The sequence below is a fragment of the Monodelphis domestica genome, chromosome 1, assembly GCF_027887165.1.
Source record: "Monodelphis domestica isolate mMonDom1 chromosome 1, mMonDom1.pri, whole genome shotgun sequence".
Lineage (NCBI taxonomy): Eukaryota > Metazoa > Chordata > Mammalia > Didelphimorphia > Didelphidae > Monodelphis > Monodelphis domestica.
The window spans coordinates 336227186-336248560 of NC_077227.1; the positions used below are offsets into that span (position 1 = coordinate 336227186).

At 37.3% G+C, this 21375-nt stretch overlaps 1 protein-coding gene across 1 annotated transcript in view; it reads right to left on the minus strand.

Annotated features, from left to right (window-relative positions):
• Positions 1–580: 580 nt before the first annotated feature.
• Positions 581–21375, minus strand: part of ETF1 (eukaryotic translation termination factor 1) — a 41616-nt gene continuing 20821 nt past the window's right edge. Inside the window, exons 3-11 of the mRNA XM_001368185.4 lie at positions 16903–17078; positions 16126–16265; positions 12888–13026; positions 12335–12525; positions 10900–11029; positions 8347–8502; positions 7511–7575; positions 3274–3421; positions 581–2917 (exon numbers count right to left, since the gene is read on the minus strand). Coding sequence (XP_001368222.1) covers positions 2835–2917; positions 3274–3421; positions 7511–7575; positions 8347–8502; positions 10900–11029; positions 12335–12525; positions 12888–13026; positions 16126–16265; positions 16903–17078 — 1228 coding nt within the window. The 3' untranslated portion in view covers positions 581–2834. The remainder of the gene's footprint in view (positions 2918–3273; positions 3422–7510; positions 7576–8346; positions 8503–10899; positions 11030–12334; positions 12526–12887; positions 13027–16125; positions 16266–16902; positions 17079–21375) is intronic.

Consider the following 21375-nt stretch of genomic DNA (forward strand, 5'->3'; position numbering starts at 1 on the left):
GGCCAAACCACAAATTATATAAAGTTAATGCATAGGATGTAACTCAGAATTTCGGACTGAAGAATTGTTTGGCTACTGAAAAGAGCTTGTGGACAAGAGGAGCCCTTCCTCCTACTCCTGACCCCTGGTTAGAGTACTAAAAAATATTTTGTTCTGAACAATTTGAACCTTTAGAACTCTAAGGCTGGAGATTGGGGTAGATGGCAAAGAAAACTTTACCCCGATTTCTCATTCTCCAATTTGACCACATCCCGAATGACTAGCTACTTGGGTCTATGAAGAGGATCCTATTATAAAATATCAGGCACTCTAGAATTAATTGGGCCTATTGAAAAATCCAACTTTAAAGAACTGCAGCTGCTGTCCTTCCCCAACCACAAAGCTGCACCGGGCCAAGGTCTCTACCTGCCCAACCACAGGGTCATGCAAAGGATAGAACACTCAGACAAAAACCTGGAAAGAAGCCAATACAATACCAATGACCATGGACTGACTGGAATGTTAGTCTCAACAGTTAATGCCCCACCCTCCTACCACAACAGTGCCCAGTACCAATCCTAAAAAATCTCAAGCACACAGATTATATTCTTAAATATGGTTTAATACTCTTCTCCATTTCTGTACATCACAACACCAAGATTTCGCTGCTTAGGATCTCTCTGCAGAGGCTATATAGAATGCGAAGGCTATGATTTTCACCCCCTCGTATGTGTATGTGTAAGTGTAATACATATCAGTATATATTGATACACACATCAATATATAATGCAATATATATCACTGAAGAGAACACATTGATTAAAGAAATACAAAAATTTGGCATCATTTCCAAACTTAAATAGTAAAAATAAAAACTACAAAAAAAAAAGGAGCTGCATACCCTAAATGTATCATGTGAAACAACAAGCAGTATATTCAAATATGTAAATTTACATCCAATTTTTCTGGTCTTGTCATATCACATTAGACCCATTTACAATGGCAAAACCCTAAGGTACTGCTGTGAAGAGAGCAAGTTTGTTCACACTTGGGTTTTCTGCAAATAAACAGCAGAGCCCAATGCAAAAGCCTGTTCCGGTGAAGCCTCCCAATCTGGTGAACACCCAAACATTTACTCTTACTGGGAGATTGACACATCAGGTTATACATTTGACAGACAAGTCATTTGGACCTCAAAGTACAGTGTGAGAACCAGAAGCATTACATTTTAAGACATACTCCCTTCATTCAAGTGAAACAGGATTATTGGAACGATAAGCAAGTCTGCAACCTTGGAACAAGGAGCTGGTTCAGACCAATAAAGCTACGAGTGAGTCAGAAGTCAGCGAAGAAGCGGTCAGGCACTAAAGTGTGAAAAGTACCCAATCCAAAAACCAAATGAACCCCACAACTCTGGTGTCAGTATGTGGGCAATATACCATATTGACTTGTAAAACCATTGGTTTCAAGTCCATTTGGTACACTTTCTCCATTGCTATCATGGGGTACATTCTACACTTTATCCACTGTTCCCTTCTTGGGCATTCCACAGCACAGCACATGAGTGGGGTATAAGTCCAACTTACTCCCCCCAGCAGCCAAACTCAGGCTTCAGATTTTGGGGGCCACTTTTGGATCCAACATGGTTAAGTCCTTGATGCAGGAGCTGGGTCCTGCCCCTCCCCAGCCTCCCCATCCCTACTTCCCATGTGAGTGATGCATGTGCATCCCATATTCTAGAAAGAAGCTCCAGGCCCTCCAGAAGGGTCAGGGGTTTCTAATCACATGCACAGTCATACACGTCTTGCCTGTCATCCCTGTGAAACATCTTTCAGTTTGTTTCTTTTTTAAATCAAAAAATTCACATAATCTCATGCTGTCCCAACACAAGGAAAACACAACCACCTCCCTTTACCAAGGAATAGACCCGAGTGTAAAAAATAAAAAATTCTTTAAATTACTTTGCTTCCACTTAAATTGCATGTTTTATTTCTCACAATCCCAGCACAGGCGCCCCATTACTTCCCCCACCCCCCACCCCCCGCTACCCCCAAACTAATTTCTAGCAGGCTAAGATCCTGGGCACCCTCCTTAGAGCATACAGTGATGAGAGCTCCTGAAACCTGGGCACAAATGCTTCTGCACAACAGATGTGAGCAAACAGTCCAGTGACCCAGTGATTCCTAAGTCAATTTGAATGTGCAGTACAACTTGTACCCTCTGGACTGACCACTTGGGGTGTGTGGGGTGTGGGTTTAGGGGAAGAGAAGCTGATGTTGCCTTTTATTATCTTACCCTTTCAACATTAAACAGAGACCAAGAGAGAAATGGTTCCAATATTTCACCACGTATATTTCTTCTTATGCAGTCTAAGCTGAGAATGCCATGTAAATGGGTCACCGCGAAATGCAGCAATTGAAAATTTCTCCAATCAAAATAAGAAACAAACCAGTATGATCTTACTTCTATTAACTTTTGAAGATTTTACAGCAGTTAAAGTATTTTTTGCTTCTATGTATGAAGGTTAAAAAAATCATTTTTTTTCTCATAAAATACAAGAGCAACCAATTTCACCATTGAGTAAAAGTAAAAACTGCGATTCTTTTTTTTAAATTAGTCCAAAGTGGCATTTAGGAACTTAGTAGTTTGCTGCTGCACTGACACCATGACAAATCAAAGTGTAGGGTTGGGTTTTTTTTTTTTTCGGTTTTGTTTTCAATATCCAATGCTCATGGATCAAGTTCTGGAAATGTTCCAATCATAAGGCAGGGATCTGTTTTGTTTCCACCACGCATTTGCTCCTTGGGTTGGATGCTGGAGGGCGAGGCACGTTTTGCCGGACCCAGGTCGACTACCTAGTAGTCATCGAGGTCAAAAAATTCATCATCTCCCCCTTGGTATTCCATTCCCTGGAAATCTACTCGGTACCGCAAGATACCTGGGGAAACAAACAAAGAATAAGCTCTTGTTTTGAGACAACGTGAAAGATGGGCAAGCCTAACTTTGTTATGGAAACAGAAGAGTCAAATTAAAAGTAAAGGGAAGAACTTCAAGCCAAATTTCCAAATCCTACTTGGCTCCTTTTTTAGGCTCATATTCGGTTTGGATGTTCCAGAAGCCATGTTTTAAATCTCTTAAGTCCCGGAATTCTCACTCCACTCCTACTAAGGTAGATTAAGATAAAAGTAGGCCAGAGAAGGAACTAGGTTCTCTGGCTAAATGGACTGTCCAAAGACACTGAAACTGGGACTTTTGAACCTTAATCTCATGTTTAAATATCTTAATCTCATATACCTCCGATTCCACCAAATCCTTTCACAAACTGGGATCCTTCCTGTGACTTGTCTGTAACAATTTCCAGCGTTGCTCCAAATTTCTTATAGTTGTTAGCAAACCATTCCAGCAGTGGCATACTCTCTATCAGCTCATGTTCCTGTCCTGTCTGTGTTTGGAAAAGACAAACCAAGGGGTACAAAGACAATAATGTGAAGATATTCTTGCTTTTGATATGTTGGCCTCATTCCCAAATAAATATCCAAACTTCAAAATTAGTTAGTCATATCAAAAGATATTGTAAGATCTCAAAACAGTAGCTCCTGATCTTTAGTTTGAATTGTTTGGATACCACATGTTACAATATTAAAATTCCAATACCCACAATTTTGCAAATTATGATTCTCAATGCTTGCTTGTTAGGCAAACTACTTAAAGAGTCCCTTGGAAGCACTTAAAGATGTTCCCAGAACAGTGTGGGAGAGACTAGGAATAGATCAACACCTCACACCCTACACCAAGATAAATTCAAAATGGGTGAGTGACTTAAACATAAAGAAGGAAACCATAAGTAAATTGGGCAAACACAGAATAGTATACATGTCAGACCTTTGGGAGGGGAAAGGCTTTAAAACCAAGCAAGACATAGAAAGAATCACAAAATGTAAAATAAATAATTTTGACTACATCAAACTAAAAAGCTTTTGTACAAACAAAACCAATGTAACCAAAATTAGAAGGGAAGCAACAAATTGGGAAACAATCTTCATAGAAACCTCTGACAAAGGTTTAATTACTCATATTTATAAAGAGCTAAATCAATTGTACAAAAAATCAAGCCATTCTCCAATTGATAAATGGGCAAGGGACATGGATAGGCAGTTCTCAGATAAAGAAATCAAAACTATTAACAAGCACATGAAGAAGTGTTCTAAATCTCTTATAATCAGAGAGATGCAAATCAAAACAACTCTGAGGTATCACCTCACACCTAGCAGATTGGCTAACATAACAGCAAAGGAAAGTAATGAATGCTGGAGGGGATGTGGCAAAGTAGGGACATTAATTCATTGCTGGTGGAGTTGTGAATTGATCCAACCATTCTGGAGGGCAATTTGGAACTATGCCCAAAGGGCGACAAAAGAATATCTACCCTTTGATCCAGCCATAGCACTGCTGGGTCTGTACCCCAAAGAGATAATGGACAAAAAGACTTGTACAAAAATATTCATAGCTGCGCTCTTTGTGGTGGCCAAAAACTGGAAAACGAGGGGATGCCCATCAATTGGGGAATGGCTGAGCAAATTGTGGTATATGTTGGTGATGGAATACTATTGTGCTAAGGAATAATAAAGTGGAGGAGTTCCATGGAGACTGGAACAACCTCCAGGAAGTGATGCAGAGTGAGAGGAGCAGAACTAGGAGAACATTGTACACAGAGACTAATACACTGTGGTATAATCGAACGTAATGGACTTCTCCATTAATGGCGGTGTAATGTCCCTGAACAATTTGCAGGGATCCAGGAGAAAAAAACACTATTCATAAGCAAAGGATAAACTATGGGAGTGGAAACACCGAGGAAAAGCAACTGCCTGAATACAGCGGTTGAGGGGACATGACAGAGGAGAGACTCTAAATGAACACTCTAATGCAAATATTATCAACAAAGCAATGGGTTCAAATCAAGAAAACATCTAATGCCCAGTGGATTTACGCGTCGGCTATGGGGGGTGGGGGGGAGGAAAAGAAAATGATCTATGTCTTTAACGAATAATGCTTGGAAATGATCAAATAAAATATATTAAAAAAAAAAAAAAAGATGTTCCCAGAACAGCGCCACCACACCAGTTTTCTGGAGCCACATAGAATAAGTAAGTAAATTCTCAAATTTAGAACTAAAGAAGCAGTTGTTTGAGGGAAACTAAACTATGAAATTGATACCAGATCAAATGTCTCAAGCCAGTAAGCAGACCACATTTGAAGAAATCAGCCTGAAACTGAGTTTAAAACTCACCTTAGATTTTCAAAGAATCAACTTAAAGAGGAGTAAAGAACTTATTTATAGTGGAAATTTAACGACTAAGCAGCTTATCTTTGGAAAAGAACTGAAACTACAGATAGAGAACACTCTAGGGCCATGATAACAAATCTATGGCACACATGCCAAAGATAGTATACAGAGACCTCTCTGAAGGCATGTGTGCCTGTGCCTGCCCCCATGGTCTCTGGCTCTGCCCCTCAATGCAGGGGGTAGGTCACTGGTTTCTGAGCCACCTTCCCAAATTGGCTTGGGCAGCAGTCCTTTTGCTCTGCTTGTCCCTGGAGTGGCTGCCCCATCCTCCAACCCAGCTGGGAGCCCAGTCCCTGCTTCCCCAAAGGCAAGGGGTTGCTAAAAGGTTCACATAAAAAATTCTTTACTGAAATATTTTCCCCCCATCCTCAATTTTGAAGAAAAAAAAAAAGTTAAGTGAAATTAAGTTCATTTTTCTATCTCTTCTTCAAAACCAAATTTGGGCAACAGCTTTCAGTTTTTCTTTAGACTTTTGTAGTTGTTATATTTTCCCCTGGTTCTCTTTCCTTTATATCAGTTAATTTAAGACTTTCATTTTTCTGCATCTTCTATCTTCATAATTTTTTAAATGGAAGTCTGTATATTTATTTTTAAAATATTTTTCCATGTTTACATGATTCATTCTTTCCCTCCCTCTTCTCAGAGCAATTCCAAGCAATTCCACTGGGTTGTACAAATGTTGTCACTTCATATCTATTTTCCATGTTATTCATTTTTGCTATAGAGCAATTTTTTAAGGTCTAAACCCCAAATCACATACCCATATATACATAAGTGATGTCATGTTTTGCTTTTGCATTTCTATTCCCATAGTTCTCTCTCTAGGTGGATAGCATTCTTTTACATAAGTCTTTCAGGAGTGTCCGGACTTGTTGCATTGCTACTAGCAACAAAGTCCATTTCATTGGATTTTTCCATAATGTTTTACTTTCTGTGAATGATGTTCTTTTGGTTCTGTTCATTTCACTCTGTATGAGTTGAGTTTCTCCCAGTTCATATGGAAAACTTCTAGATCATCAATCCTTACAGCAACTTAGTATTCCATTACCATCATATACCACAATTTGGGTCAGCCATTCCCAATCGAGGGATACCCCTACCCCCGCCATTTTCCAATTTTTTTTTCTTGCCATCACAGAGAGCACAGCTATGAATAGCTTTCCTTATTAAGTGGTATTGCTGGATCAAAGGGTATGCATTCTTTTTTAAAGCCCTTTGTGAATAACTGCCTTCTAGAATGGATGAATTAATTCACAAGTCCACCAGCAATGCATTACTATCCCGATTTTGCCACATCCCCTCCAACATTTATTATTTTCCTTTACTGTCATATTGACCAATCTGCTAGGTGTGAGTTATCTTCATAATTTTTTTGCAAAAAGTGTTATTTTGACATAAACATGACCTTTGCAAACTGGACTTCTTTGGGATACATGCCTTGCTTAGGATGTCTAGTTTAAATTATAACATTTTAGTAATTTGTCCAAGTGGCTTTCCACAATTTATGTATTAGTGTAAAAGGCAAATTCACTTAATAAATTACAATTCTTTTACTTGGTTTTTTCCTTTGGGGAATGGAACTTGGTCTCACATATTTGTTAAGTTGACTAGAGCTTGGTTATCATCTCATCAGACATTTGATATATAGATTCTCCCTCATCAATAGCTTTTACTTATCATAAACCTGCTCTCACAAATCTAATGGTGCAAAAGCTTTTCAATTCCATATGATCTGTTTGTTATTTTGTTGTTGCTTCTGTTATGTTTGGCTAAACTCTCCTACTAGCCACAGCTGTGACAAGTGCCTGATCTGGTCTTCAACCCCTCCCCCCCTTAATTAATCACCTTTAAAATTCAGGTTTTGTATTCAACCTTGAGCTCATAGCCTCTGCTGTAAGATGTTGGCCTGGAGTTAATTATCCTCCCCACTCCCACCCCAGGTTTAAATCCTCACATTGCTGTCTAACTGATTCAGCCCCCTCATTTAATATGGTGTCATCTGGCAACACTGCACTATATTAAATGAGAAGGCAGAAGTTAGAATTTTAATATTTCAGTGTTTACTAACCTAAACAAACAACCAGAATGTTAGAGATGGAACACTCATTTTATAGATTAGGAAATTGAAGACTAAAGAATCATTCTAGGTCAAACAACTAATTATGGCAAGAGTCCCACACATACCTCTTTGTCTGTAAAGTGAGATTTATCCTTCTCTTGCTCTGGAGTCAAATACAGAATCTTCTCTTCTATAGATTTGGGAGATAGAGGGAAAGAAAGAAAAATAAGGCTAGTTTTGATGGGATCAAAGTTACAGATCCATTAGGTGAAGTGGAAGTTCTGAAATTGTTCTATATATTTGCCTAAACACTTAATTTCAGATATATTAAGAACCTACCATGTGAAACAAGTTAAGGGAAATACACAAAACAAACAAGACCTTTCAGAAGAAATTCTTTTTGTCCTTAAGGAGATAAAAACAGTATCAATAATAATATTTAAAAAGCACCTACTATCTTACTAGACATTGTACTAAGCACTTTATAATTATTATCTCACTTGCTTCTCACAGCCACCCTGGGAAGTAGGTGCTATTATCATCATCCCTATTTTACAGATGAGGCAACTGAAACAGAGGTTAAGTGACTTGCCCAGGATCACATACTATGAAGTGTCTGAGGCAGTATTTGAAATTAGGTCTTCCTAACTCCACACCCAGTGCTCTATCCACTGTGTCACGTCACTACTTCAAAAAAAAAAAAAGTATAAATATATGAGTGAGAAAAACCTACAGATGTGTCTATATACTTATTTCAGAAAGGGCAGATAGGAGTGGGATGGTAGTCGGAATAGTGGTAGAGAGGTAATACTGTAGAAGGAAAAGACAAATGAGGCAATAGAAAGGTAATGACAATATGATTCTTGATGTCAATGAAACCATTCTATGGGCCTTCAAGACTCTCCCAGCCACCAGGAATTCCTAAAGACAACACTCCCATTTCTCCATTAACTTATAATACCTTCTGTGCCTTGGCAATGAAGAACATATCTCATTATATCTAGATTTTCATAGACTATCAGGATCTCTACAGCTCCCATTTCCAAAGCCTTTAGTGTGTCTTCGACTCCAAAACAATACTTCCCCGTGTCTTGACTAATTTCATCAAAGTATCGTCCTATAAGTAGAAGACGGCCAAGAGGACAAGTCAATTTAATAGTGCAACAAATATTTATTAAACACCTACTATCTAGGCATTGGCTAGATGTTGGGGATAGAAGGATAAAAATAAAACCATCCTTACCCTCAAGGAGTTTCCATTCTACTGGGGGATACATCATGTACATAACCAATACAATAGATACACACACACATACATATATGAAATAATTTTAACAGGGGGATCAGGAAAAGGTGTCAGGAAGTACTGCCCAAGCTATGCTTTGAAGGAAGACCTACAAGGTAAAGATGAGGGAATGGATCCCAGATACAGAGGACTTCTTACCCAAAGATTATAGATAGAAAAATGAATTGAGGACAGCTAGAGGTCCCAGTTTGTCTGTAATGGAGAAAGGATGAAGGGAAATTATATAAAACTATAAAAATAAGTAGAAGCCAGATTGCAAAGAAATTTAAATGCTCATCTGAAGTATCTCTATTTTATCTTCAAGGTGACTGAAATCCACTGAAGATTTTTCAATAGTGGAATGACATGACCAGATCTGTTTTAGAATTAACAATTTGGCAGCTAAATAGGACTAGGAAAGTAAGAGGCTAGAATCAGGGAAACTAAGTGGCTACTCAATAGTCCAGGAGAGTGAAAATGAGGATCTGAACTAAGGATGAGAGTGAGTGTGGAGAGAAGGGGATGGATGCAAGAAATACTGGACTTGGTTCCCAGTTGGATATGGGGGTTGAGGGAGAGAGGAGTCAAGAATGATTCTAAGATTTTTAAACTTAGATGACTAGGAAAATGGTGGTGATGGCAATAAAAAATGGGAAAGTGTAGAGAAGATTGGTTTTTTTTTTTTTTGGGGGGGGGGGGGGGGAGATGAGAGGTGGGATATAATGAGCTCAATTCAAAATTATTTTAATTTGAGATGCCTGTATGACCAGTCAGAAATGCTTAGCAAGCATTTGGTTACACAGTAGTGGAGTTCAGAAGATTAAGGCTGATTATATAGATACAGTAGTCAAATGTGAGACCCATAAAAGCTGTTAAAAGATTACTAAAGAAGAGATTGAAAAGGCACCAGGATAGAGCTTTGGTGGATGCAGGGTAGGGAAGGAGGATATAGTAAAGGAGACCAAGAAAGATGAACCAGACAGGTAAGAGAAGAACAAAGGAAGATCAATGTGACATTAATCAAGAGACTATATATAGGATCTAAGAGGAATGGCCAATAGTGTCAAAAGCTGCAGAGGTAGGAACATAGAGGACATAAGGAGAAAAAAAGGCTTTGGATTTAGCAGTTGAGAGATCAATGACAATAGAAGAGAAAAATTTTAGTGAAGTTGTGGGGGTATAAGTCAGATTACAAGAGGTGGAAGAGGGACCTGAGGAAAATAGAGATGAGTATAAACAATCCTTTTTGCTATAAAAAGGACACAGGGTAACTTTGGAGTAAGATAGTGTCAAATTTAAGGATCAGGGATATCTAAACTTGTTTGTATTCAGCAGGAAAGCTAATGAGTAGATAAGAAGAGAAAAGAAGGAATGATTTGAGAGGCAATCTCCCAGAAATGTGAGAAACTGGGATCAAAAATATAAGCAGAACATTTTTAGGCTTGGCAGAGCCTAACCTCTTCATCTGGAACTAGACTCTAATAAAATAATAAATGATAAAGAGGGGTTTGTTAGGCAGTGTAGAATGGGCAAGGAGCTAATGATAGATGCTCTCTATTTCTCAGTAAAGCAAGAAGTTAGAGAGAGAGGTGACATCTGAGGATACAGGCTTTGAATAGACATTGCTGAAAAAGTGACAATCACAGAAGAATAAAAGGGTTGCCATGCAGCAGTGAGGGCCCAGCTGGGATTAGAAAGCATGCATTTGTTATTGAATTCATCAGCATGGTTGTGCTACTTTCTTCAGGAGCATTCAGCAGCATGATTAAGAATGGAGAAGGCAGACAGTCAGTAAGGATATATATTAAATTGCACCTTCCAAATGCAGATCAAATCATTGGAGGGGGAAAAAAAGCTTACAACACATTGAAGATAAGGCATAAGATGATTAAATACCCCCCTCCCCCACCAATGCCTAAGGTTTTGTAGAATGTTATATGAAAGGAAATATTGGAGTTCTGGGGACAGTTTTATACATGAGCAATTCTTAGGCTATGATCACCATGAAATACACTTATGTTTGTATCTTCAGATTCATAAAATTTTATAGTTGAAAGGGACCTTCAAGAACATTATTCTAATAGGACCCTAATTAATTTTCTAATTATTCCTTACTATTACCTTCCTATTCCTTTGAAGCAAAAAAGTAAACTGCTTCAAAGATGGGAAAATACTGGTAAAGGGAAAACCCTGAGGATACTATGGAAATTAGCTACATTCCATCCATACCTATTAGTTTCTTCTCTTGAATGAATTTCACGTTGGAGAGGACTTCAGTAGACAACTCAATTGCCTGATTGAATCCATTTTCACCACCATAGGAGATATCAACTAATTTTAAAACTTTCGATTGCAATCGCTTTGACACAAATAAAAAAAACATCATCAGTATTTTCAAAGCACGGCATTATGATCACTGGGTCAGTAAGTTTGAATTTGGGGGTTGAGGAGAGGAGATAGGTTCAGTTTAGCGAGTGTAGATTTTGCTTTCACTATGGAATACATTGCTAACGATTTCCCTAATCAACCACAACTGACTGTCCCTCAACCTATTCTGAGACCTAAAATAGAATTGCTTTGTTCTTGGGGCAGAGAAAGCTATCGCTTCCCATTAAGCTATCCAGTGAAGTACAAAGGCTTCACTTAATGAATTAGGAACATGATCACAGGATCATAGCTTTAGAACAAGGGACTTAGAGGTAAGCCCTTTATTTTATAGATGAGGAAACAGATTTGTCCAAGGACATGTAGTCTGTAAGTATCTGAGCTAGGATTTGAACCCAGGTGCTCTTAATTCAATTGCACAATTGCAGAAATGGAAGGGAGCCCACGTCCAAATAAGAATCCTCTATTCTAGCATGGAAGGGACCATAAGATCTTGAAAGCTTGTTAGTATCTATCAAACCAGAATGTCTTTTGAGAATGGTCCCAGTGACTAACCATTGCTACCTGAGGTCCAGGTGAACCAAGCATAGAGAAGCTTCTCCAGAAGGTTTGGCTACCAGGTGATAAGTGTTTGTTAGGGCCTGATGATCCATGAAAACAGGCCCAAACCAGATTTTTTTGATAATGAAACCTCTCTGACTTGAACCTGCATCTTAGTGAGGATTCAAGGCATTTGTGATCCTCATTTTTTTCAGTCTCAAGGTGTCCCATTCTATTGTACAGCTTAGTCAGTATGGATGGATATTTGGTATTATAAGAAGTGGAAGGGAGAAAAAGCAAAGAGGGACAATGATCTCAGCCATGGCAAGGAACAAACCAGAAAAGGACAAGGAAAACTAGCTCTATGGCACAAATAAGTGACTCTATACAAAATGACATTTTTTGGGAATAAAGCATAATTTCTAAACCACTGTTCCTTGCTGCTCTCTCAACCATTTGTTTCTCCCATCTTCTACTCTATTTCAGAGATCTCTTTCACATCTCCTTACTTTCTCCCAGAATAAATGAGAAACTAACCTATGGCAAGGAACAATTCCTTTTAATACTAAACTCCCTATAAGCCAGAATACTTATATACACTAGCCTCTCTCACTGAAGTTGGATTTTTCTAGCTGCCAAAGATGCTAGAGGCATGAGTCCCAATGCTGATTTGCCAAGGTTCATAAGAATTCTTACCCTAAGGCACATATAATGAAAAGCTCCCCCTTCTTTCACTCACCTGATCAAACATGTCAGATTGACTTAGTTCAGTTTTGAAGTCAGCTGATCCAGCTAAAACGAGACCAGCCACATTCACTTTGTCCCCAGAAATAAACAGCTGCACAGCAGTCTCTGCTACTTTCCTTACATAGTTGTGTCGTTTTTCCATTCGTAAACGGGCAAAACGCAAAGCAGACTGACCTCCCCTACCTTTGAAACAAAGATATGGCGTAAGACAGAGTAATGATTTCCAAGAAAAACAAAACAAAAAAAAATACCAGGTTGATCACTCCTCAAGTGGACTACAGGCAGTCAAATAAATGAAATTATTATTCTTTATCACTTGACTAAATTATTACCCTTTAGCATTTAACAAGATGTGTTTAAACCTCAAATTTCTAGTTTATTATTTTGAAATTTTCAGAAAGGAAAAATGATCACATCTTCAATTATTCAACAATATTTCCAAGCCTACAATCTGTATTTTACTCTGCTGTTCCTCTCACACGACTTCAGCTTTCCTATTATTGTTAGAGAAAGAGAAATGAGTTCGTGTTCTCTTCCTAGTTTACCGTGTTTCTTTGGGAGATCCACAGTGAATTTGTGCAGGACTTCTCTTGTGTTTCCTTGCAGAGTGCCAAAGAGTGCACCACTACCATCTATTACAATAAAGCCAAACTTGCTATCATCAGACAGTAGCGCTGTAAGAGCCTAGAAAATGAACATCACACAATAAGCAGACGTCTTAATGGCTCAGAGTGAAAATTCTCTGAGAACTAAGATACCATAAACAACAGGATATTTTTTGCACATAGGAGGTGCTTAAAGTTTGTTGAATTGAATAAGGATAAACACACAAAGTAGATTTCTTTTGACACTTAAGTGGTACTATGGTAAAATGGCTAGTGATGCTAACCTCAGATACAAGATACTTGATTCCAAAGAGTTTCAAACTTCACAGGAGTTTTCTGAGCTAACCATTAAGATGATTGTGGAACATAGTCGTCAATTGAATTGACGACCAAAAGATAAAAAAGGTAACAAGTACCCAATTCACCTGAAAGGAGATTGCCATTTTGAATTTACCCTTCAAATCCTATTTATATAAAAGCAGGGTAAAGAACTAAAAACCACAGAAAACTCCTGGTGCAAAAAGACTACAAATTAAGGATCTAAGTTTCCACTGTTTAAAAGAACCTGTCATGCAATCTTCCTTCTTGGGAGTATGAAACCAAGTATCTGAAGAGGTTGTCTTCTGGCCCATGAATATTTCCTATAAGAGATTTGTTTTGGGTCTTTTTTTTATGTTTGTTCGCCTGGAAACTCATTGATGGAAGAAACTCTTATGATCTAACGTATAGTAAACCGACAAATTATTATTAAAATGCTTATGAGCTAGGTACTGTGCCTAAGAGCTATGGGTACAAAAAATCAAGAGTTCTTGTCCTCAAGGAACTTATAATCTAGCCAGAGAAACCACATGTATGCATATGTACATGTCTAGGCAATGCAAAAAAAAAAAAGATACAAGGTAAAATAAAGGGGGAAGGCATTGGTGGCTGGGTTAGGTTAGGTTATTTGTCCAGGGTCAAAAAGCTAAAATGTGGAAGAGGCAGGACTTAAGTTCTGATTCTGACCAGAACACTACCCATCAGGCTATACAACAAAAAAGATCTCTTTCAAAAGGGGGAAAAAACAAACATACAAAAAAGGGCAATATGGTATTTTAATGACATCAGGCTATAAAAATCTTTTTTAAAAAACACTTAGCTTTTGTCAGAGAATCGATACTAACTATTGGTCCCAAGACAGAAGAGCAGCAAAGGCTGGAGTTAAGTGACTTTCCCTGGTACACATAGCTAGGAAGCATCTGAGGTCAAATTTGAACCCAGGTCTTACCAACTCTAGGCCTGGCTTTTTATCCACTGAGCTACCTAACTATCCCACTATTTGTGCATTAACAAAACCTTTCCTCTTTAGATTTTAAAGGTGGCACAATTAGTTTAAGGAGGAAAACCTACTTATAATAAAATTTCACCCCCAATTTCTGAACTTCCATATGGCAAAGTAGGAGCTTTTAGGGCAAGATGATAATTTGTACCCTACAGGCTTGGCAACTGACAAATACTGGGTAGTAAGCTTCTTACTCTTCAGGAGACACACCCCATTTTAAACAGGGAATAGGAAAATAGTATCTTTAAATATCAACTAGGAAAGTATGGATTAATCACTATGATCAAGAGTTTGTTCTTTTTTTCCCCTTTTAAATCAATCTTTGTCCAATTCTGGAACAGATGTTTCCCTATGTCTATTACGTAGTAATTAAGCATCTAGGAAGGACTGTTGTACATGTTAATGAAGCTGTGTTTTTAATGATGATCTGTTACACTGGCTTGAGATGAACCAGATATAACACTGCCACCTGAAGGGAACAAACATCCCTCCAAAGAATTCTTCTCCATTAGCAGATATAATTAGCTTAACTTTGGTTATGATGGAGAACACATTGTAATGTACACCAAGTTACCCCGCTAAGTCCAAAGGAAGCAGAAAAGGGAAGATTATATAAACACTTGCGGAAGAAATTAGGATTCAGAAAAACTAAGGAGGGTAAACTTACTCTGCTATAGTCAAATCAGAATCAAGTAAAGTATGACAGGGCGGTGTCTAGTAGGAAATCCCTGACAAAAACATTTTGCATATTTATCTTATATCATTAAGAGATGCAGCAAAGAAGATTAAGAAGTCCCTGTTCTGTGTCATAAAAATAATAACAATTGTTATTCATTTACCCAATATCATCCATTGGATGAATACCCATTCTAGGTCCACTGTGGAATTTTTTCACTACCATGGTCCATGAAAGGTAAGAGAACTGAACCATTTCAAATTCTTGTCTATGGATATGGGTCACTTTAGTGAAATCTTCTGTCTACTAAGATTACTAACACCACTGACATGCATCAAAATATAAGATCTAGAAAGTAGGTTCTCAAGACAAATTGTGGTACTGTGCAGTATGCTTATAAAAATTGAGATGATTAACAAAAAATCATATATGCAGAATTGATAAATAGGGGTGGACAGGTCAAATGCCTTCTTTTCTTATTACTTTCCCAAGCCCATTCTAGCATGTTTTCCAAAAATAATGGAATGCAAATGCTGTGCTGTAAAACAAGTTCTTATCTTCAGAACTGAATAATGTGAGCTCCCTAAGGTAGCCACAACTGGGTAAATTCCTTTCTTTCAAAGGATTTTGTTCTCATCTTTTTTCTACACTTTTTTTAAAAGCCACACCTCTTTCTCATCAAAGACTTTAGGACTGATTTCTATTTGGTTTTCCTGAGAATGGTTTGTCCTCATGCTTGGCAGAAAAAAGGTCAGGGTCCTCTCTTTTTCAGTTTAGTCCCTGAACATCTGGAGTAGTGACATTCCATTTCCTCGCCAAATCAGCAAGAACAAATTGGCAACAAAGCCTATTTAAAGACTAATGAATGTCCCATGAGCTTCCTGTCTCCTTGTCTGCCAAGTGAGGCTCCGCCTATCCCAAATATAGATACAATGTTCTTTTAGCTTTCATATAAACTCCTATGTAGTGTGGATATTGTATAAAGCCAGTGTTTTGCTACAGTAATAGTATAGATTTCAGAGATAATGTGTGTCAGAAACAGAATTAGAAAGTATCAGGCATAGCTTCCTAAAATCCTATTCTTTCACCATTCCTTCCCTCCTCTCCTCCACCCCTCTCCACTGAACAAATGAATGGCTTTCTCTCAAAATCCATGATAATAAAACTGTTTGGATTCTTACCTCTGTATGGAATTTGTTGTCACACAGATACAATGATGTATTAATTGGTTTGAAAGGTTCAAAGTCAATGTTGACTTTCTTTTCCTTTCCTTCTTCTGTCACAATTGTTCCACAGTAAACAACCAGACCATTTGGAGGTACTGCAAAAATAGAATCATTTAATCCCATTTGAAACCCAGTTTCCTTAGATTCTTGTTGAAAAATAATTTTTTAACATTTGAGATTTGTTAGGTATTTGATTTTGTCCTCCTTCAAAAGACTAGGAATCAGTCTATGGCACAGCACAAGATTAAGATGTTAAAGTATGTCTATCTACATTTTGTAACTTACTCTAAAATGTCCAAATTTATAGGAACATGTTAACACTAATACCTTACCAACTACAACTTAATCGCCAAATAAAATAATGCCATATTCCATGGGAATAATAATAGCACCTACCTCACAGGGCTGTAATGAGGATCAAATGAGATGATATACATAAAGCACTTTTCAAAGCTTAAAGTGCTATTAAATGCTATTATTATTATTATTACCACCACTAAGAAAAGGAGATGACAAGTAGCCTAGGGAAACAAGTGTGATCAAAGTACTACTGCAGCATCCTTGCTATAGAGTCCAACAAAAAACTTTGCCACGAGTGATTTTCTATAAAGGGACACAGAATGGGAAAAAGTCATAAGAATAATTAAATATATTTTAAAAGTCCTTTAAGTGCATGTAGATAGAAAAAAAAATAAGGGAAAGAAGGGGAAAAGCATGTTACAAATGAGATACCTTTGTTATAGAGTTTGAGTCTTTGCTGTACAGATGTAATGGCTCCCAGAACTGAAAGGCGGTTTACACGAGATTTGATATTGGATGCAGTTCCAAATTCATCGGCTAACATTTTTGCCACTCGAGAAATCTGGTCTTTGGGAGGAATGATCAATGATATCATACTGGTGCCATTGCTGAGAAAGAGAGAATAATGTTCCTTAGAGGCTTAAATATCAAATACTATTTGCATTATAATGAAAAAAATCACAGAAACTCATAAGAACATTTTGTCTATATATCTCCAAGAATCCAAAAGTTGAGTTTCAACTTTTTAAAAAGATACTTTAAGGTTGAAATCCCTATAGTTGACTTTTATGCAAAGAACACAACCAAGAAATTCCCTTCTTAATTCATCTCATTTCTGACTTTATTAAATAAAGTAATTTTATTTATAATTACATTTGTTTGTCTAATAAGAGGAAGAGAATATGCAGCAAATTTAGGAGAGGTGGTGGGGGGAAAGGTTAACATAGGATAAATGAAGTAAAAGATTGAAGACTGAAACAAATTAAAACTTCTAACAAAAATTATTAAAATCATACAACCTTTTGACCTAAAGTTCCCACTACTAGGAGTACACCACAAGGAGTTTAAAGATGAAAATAAAGGTCTCATATACAGCAAAATCTGAACAGCAGCACTTTTTATAGTAACAAAGAACTGGAAACAAAGTTGATGACCATTAATTGGGATATGGCTAGACAAGCTGCTGTATATGACTGTTTAATAGAGATAGATATCAAGAAATTATAGTAATGTAATTTAACAATTTTTTTATTTAAAAAATTCAGCAGCATGGGAAGACATATAAAGGATATATTGGGAAATGAAGATGATGTGAAAAAGAAAACATGTCAAAAACTTGAGCCCTCCATTACAGCTGTTGTTCCTGATTTAAAATGTGCCTGAAACCAAATCTATACTAGCATACCAAGGTGAGAAAAAGAATTCTAAAGTTTTATAATAGTCTAATCTCATTCTTTACAAAGTCAAAGAATTGTGACCCTCAAAAAGACCTAATCCATGACACAAACCAGAAGCAGGATAAAAATCTGCCACTACCACTTAGGTTATTACAATAGCTATTAGTACTATTTAAACTAATCTATTTTGTAGTTTTACTCTTCTGTTCTAAGATAAAGCATATGATGCAATTCGATGCTGAATACCAATTGCTATCTGATTCTCAAATTTGGAAGGTCTATGGATTTAAAGCCAAATAACTTATAAATGGGGAAAAGGGGAAGAATAAATGAATAAACAAAAAAACATTGTCAAAAGTTCCTAATACTTCCCTAAATTACTGAGCTTACAGTTTTTGTTAGACCAATATGCCAATTTTAAATATAAATTCCATCTAACCATTCTTTACAGAGCACTGAAATGGAAAGTAGAAGAAAAATATCAACAGGAAGCACAAAAAACAGGGTAAAGAGAGAAGAATGGAAGCAGCACAAAGAAAAGCAGAAGAGAATTCCATTATATCATGTATTAAATGGCCTTGGATGTAGCATAGTTCAGATCCCATCTATTCCCTGTCCTCCCCTACACTGTCTTACAGAGCAGAAAGAATATATGAAACTGTTCTGTTCTCCAACAATATCAGAGAGAAGTTCCACCATTAATCTCTTCCATTCATTTTCTTTATGCTGAACTTCATAGAAACCCTATGTGTAGGAACTTTTTAAAAAACAAGATTAAGTGAATATATACAGTTCATTCCTGTCCTAAGAATGACTTCATGTTGCCAAAGCATGTAAATACACTTCATGACACTGCTGCTCGGTGAAAAATAAAAGTTCTATGCCAGCACTCAAATTTTAAATTTAAGCATCAAAATCTACCTAAGTTAGTTTGAAGAAATTAACTGTTACCACTATAAAGGAGAGAAGCTGGGTGGAGCCGTGCCCCTACCATGCTCTAGGTCTGGCTTCAGACTCTGTGTGATCATGGGCAAGTCCCTTAACCCTGCTGGCCTCAGTTTCCTCAATTGCTAAATGAACTGGCAAAGGAAATGGCAAACCACTCCAGTATATTTGCCAAGAAAACCCCAAAGGGAGTCACCAAGAATGAGATCCAACTGCAAAAACAATGAAAACAACTGCTGTAGAGAGGATAAAATCACTGGGATAGTTGATAGGTCTCTGCTGCCACCCTCTGGACAATGACATAAGCTCTTCTCTCCAAACTCCAAAAGGACAGAAAAGAAACTGAGGGGAAGCCCTTAAGTGGGTCAAATGGTAGAGAACTGTATAAGCTTATTAACAATATTCCCTGCTGATTTAGACAATTTCAAAGACATCACATCAAACTAAAAAAGAGGATGATTCTTTTCATCACAAATTTCATTTGTAAGCTTTTAAAATCAGCTTTCCACCACAAACACATGAATCCATGCTAAATAGCTGCTACCAAAGACAACTGTCTAATGTAAAAGAATTCATAAGTTTCCAAGGATACATAAAGAGCCCATCACCATTATTTAAATTAAAGTTTCAAATACCAGCAGGCTAGAATATAGACAAGTCTCGTATCTTCTTTAATTGAACATAAGCATCTTGAAAGCAGAACTAGTTGGTTCATTTTTGTCTTTGCATCCTCAGTGCCTGAAAATGGTGAGTTTAATAAATGCTTGATTGAAAGAAGGATTAAGACAACACAGTGGCTCCTTGTCGGCTTTAAACTTTATAGCAGAAACACTACACTGAAATTAAAACACTATACACATACAGTTGCCTTAAACTGACATTACTACCATGAAAAAACGCCAGGGGAAGACTTCCAGAATTAGAGGCTGTTAAAGTTGAAGGAACCTTACAGATTGAGTCCAAGCTACTCATTTTAAAAATAGGGAAATTTGAGGAATAGGTTAAACTATCTGTTTGACATTACATAGCTAGTAAGCAGCAGTTGGGTCTTGGGCCTCAATTCAATCTTCTTTCTACTACAATATGTTCCTCAATAGGCTACTTGAAAAACAATAAAAGGAATGAAAATTTCACAGGAAGCAAGTGACAAAGTGGATACCCCCCCCCAACAATCAATTTAGCATATTATGAGGATTGCCCTTAGGACATGGAGAGGGGGAGGGGAACAGTTCCACCCTGAGTCCCTCTGGCTTTCTTGTAAGGAACTCTGCCAGGCAACTGCAAGTGTGCCCAAAGAGGGCTCTGAGTGCCCTTTCTGGCGTGCATGCCATAGGTTCGCCACCACTGGCTTACTCCTTACCATTCTTTTGCTTTGGAACTGATAATTGGTATCAATTCTCTAAGACAGAAGGTATGGGCTTAAAAAAAAAAAAAGGGAACTAGAGCTTCAAGCTCATGCAAAAGATAATACAGAATAATACTGTTGCCTTATTAAGGTCATACTATTACTTCTGGTTGTATTTTAGAGAATAATATAATCTTTCATGGTTGAATAAAGCACTTTTTTTTCACTTTCTTTGATCTTCTTGGTCTTTTGGGGTTGGCAAGACAAGTATGCTCATTTTAAATAGGAAAAAGGCTCAAAAAGGTTAGCTTAACATTTTCCACTGTAGGCTGTGACCCTGGGGCCCACATAACACCCCAAATTACTGGATATTTCAGTATAACATTCACATAAATTCACTTTTTAATGATGCAAGATTAAATGTTGATCAGAACACAAAATGTATTATCTAAGATTTGTATTGTTTTTTAAAAAAATTATTATACTTATTTGGCATGAGGTGAAGGAGTGAGTTTCCCTATTTTGCTTGGGCTAGAAGAATAGCACCACTTATAAGCCTGTCCCGCTGCTGGCATGGAAACTTTGACCTCAATTTCTGATCCAGGACCTTCCTTAGGCAGTCTAGTGCCCTCTCCATATTGCTATTGGTCTTAGGGTAACAACAGTATTTATTTAAATACTCACTATGTGCTGACACTGTGCTAAGAACTTCACAAATATTCTCATTTTATATTCCTATTATTCCCACTTTATAGATGAGGAAATTTAGGGCAAACAAAGTGATATAAGGCTGGAGACGTTTTCCTGATTCCAGGTCTGAAGATCTATTCAATGTGCTACCTGGCTGTCCCAGAAGTACAGACCCCTATTCTGCTCTTTAGCGCAGAACTACTAAACTTAAGCAATTTATCAGTTTTGGCCTCCCCAGAAGCAGACTATAGGCATGTCTCTAGCAACAAATTCCCAATTTAAATTTCCATAATTTGTTTTTTATGAAATGCTGTGACAAACAAGACATTCAGAAAAATCTGGGAACATTTGTATGAACTGACAAAGAAATGAGCAAAACCAGAACACTGTACGCAATGATCACACAAATTCTGAAAGAGTTCAGAAGAGAGATTATGAAAACACACTTCCCACCTCTTAGCAAAAATATGATTAACTTAAGGTACAGAATGAGACACATTTTCTGATACAGTCAATGAATTGATTTGT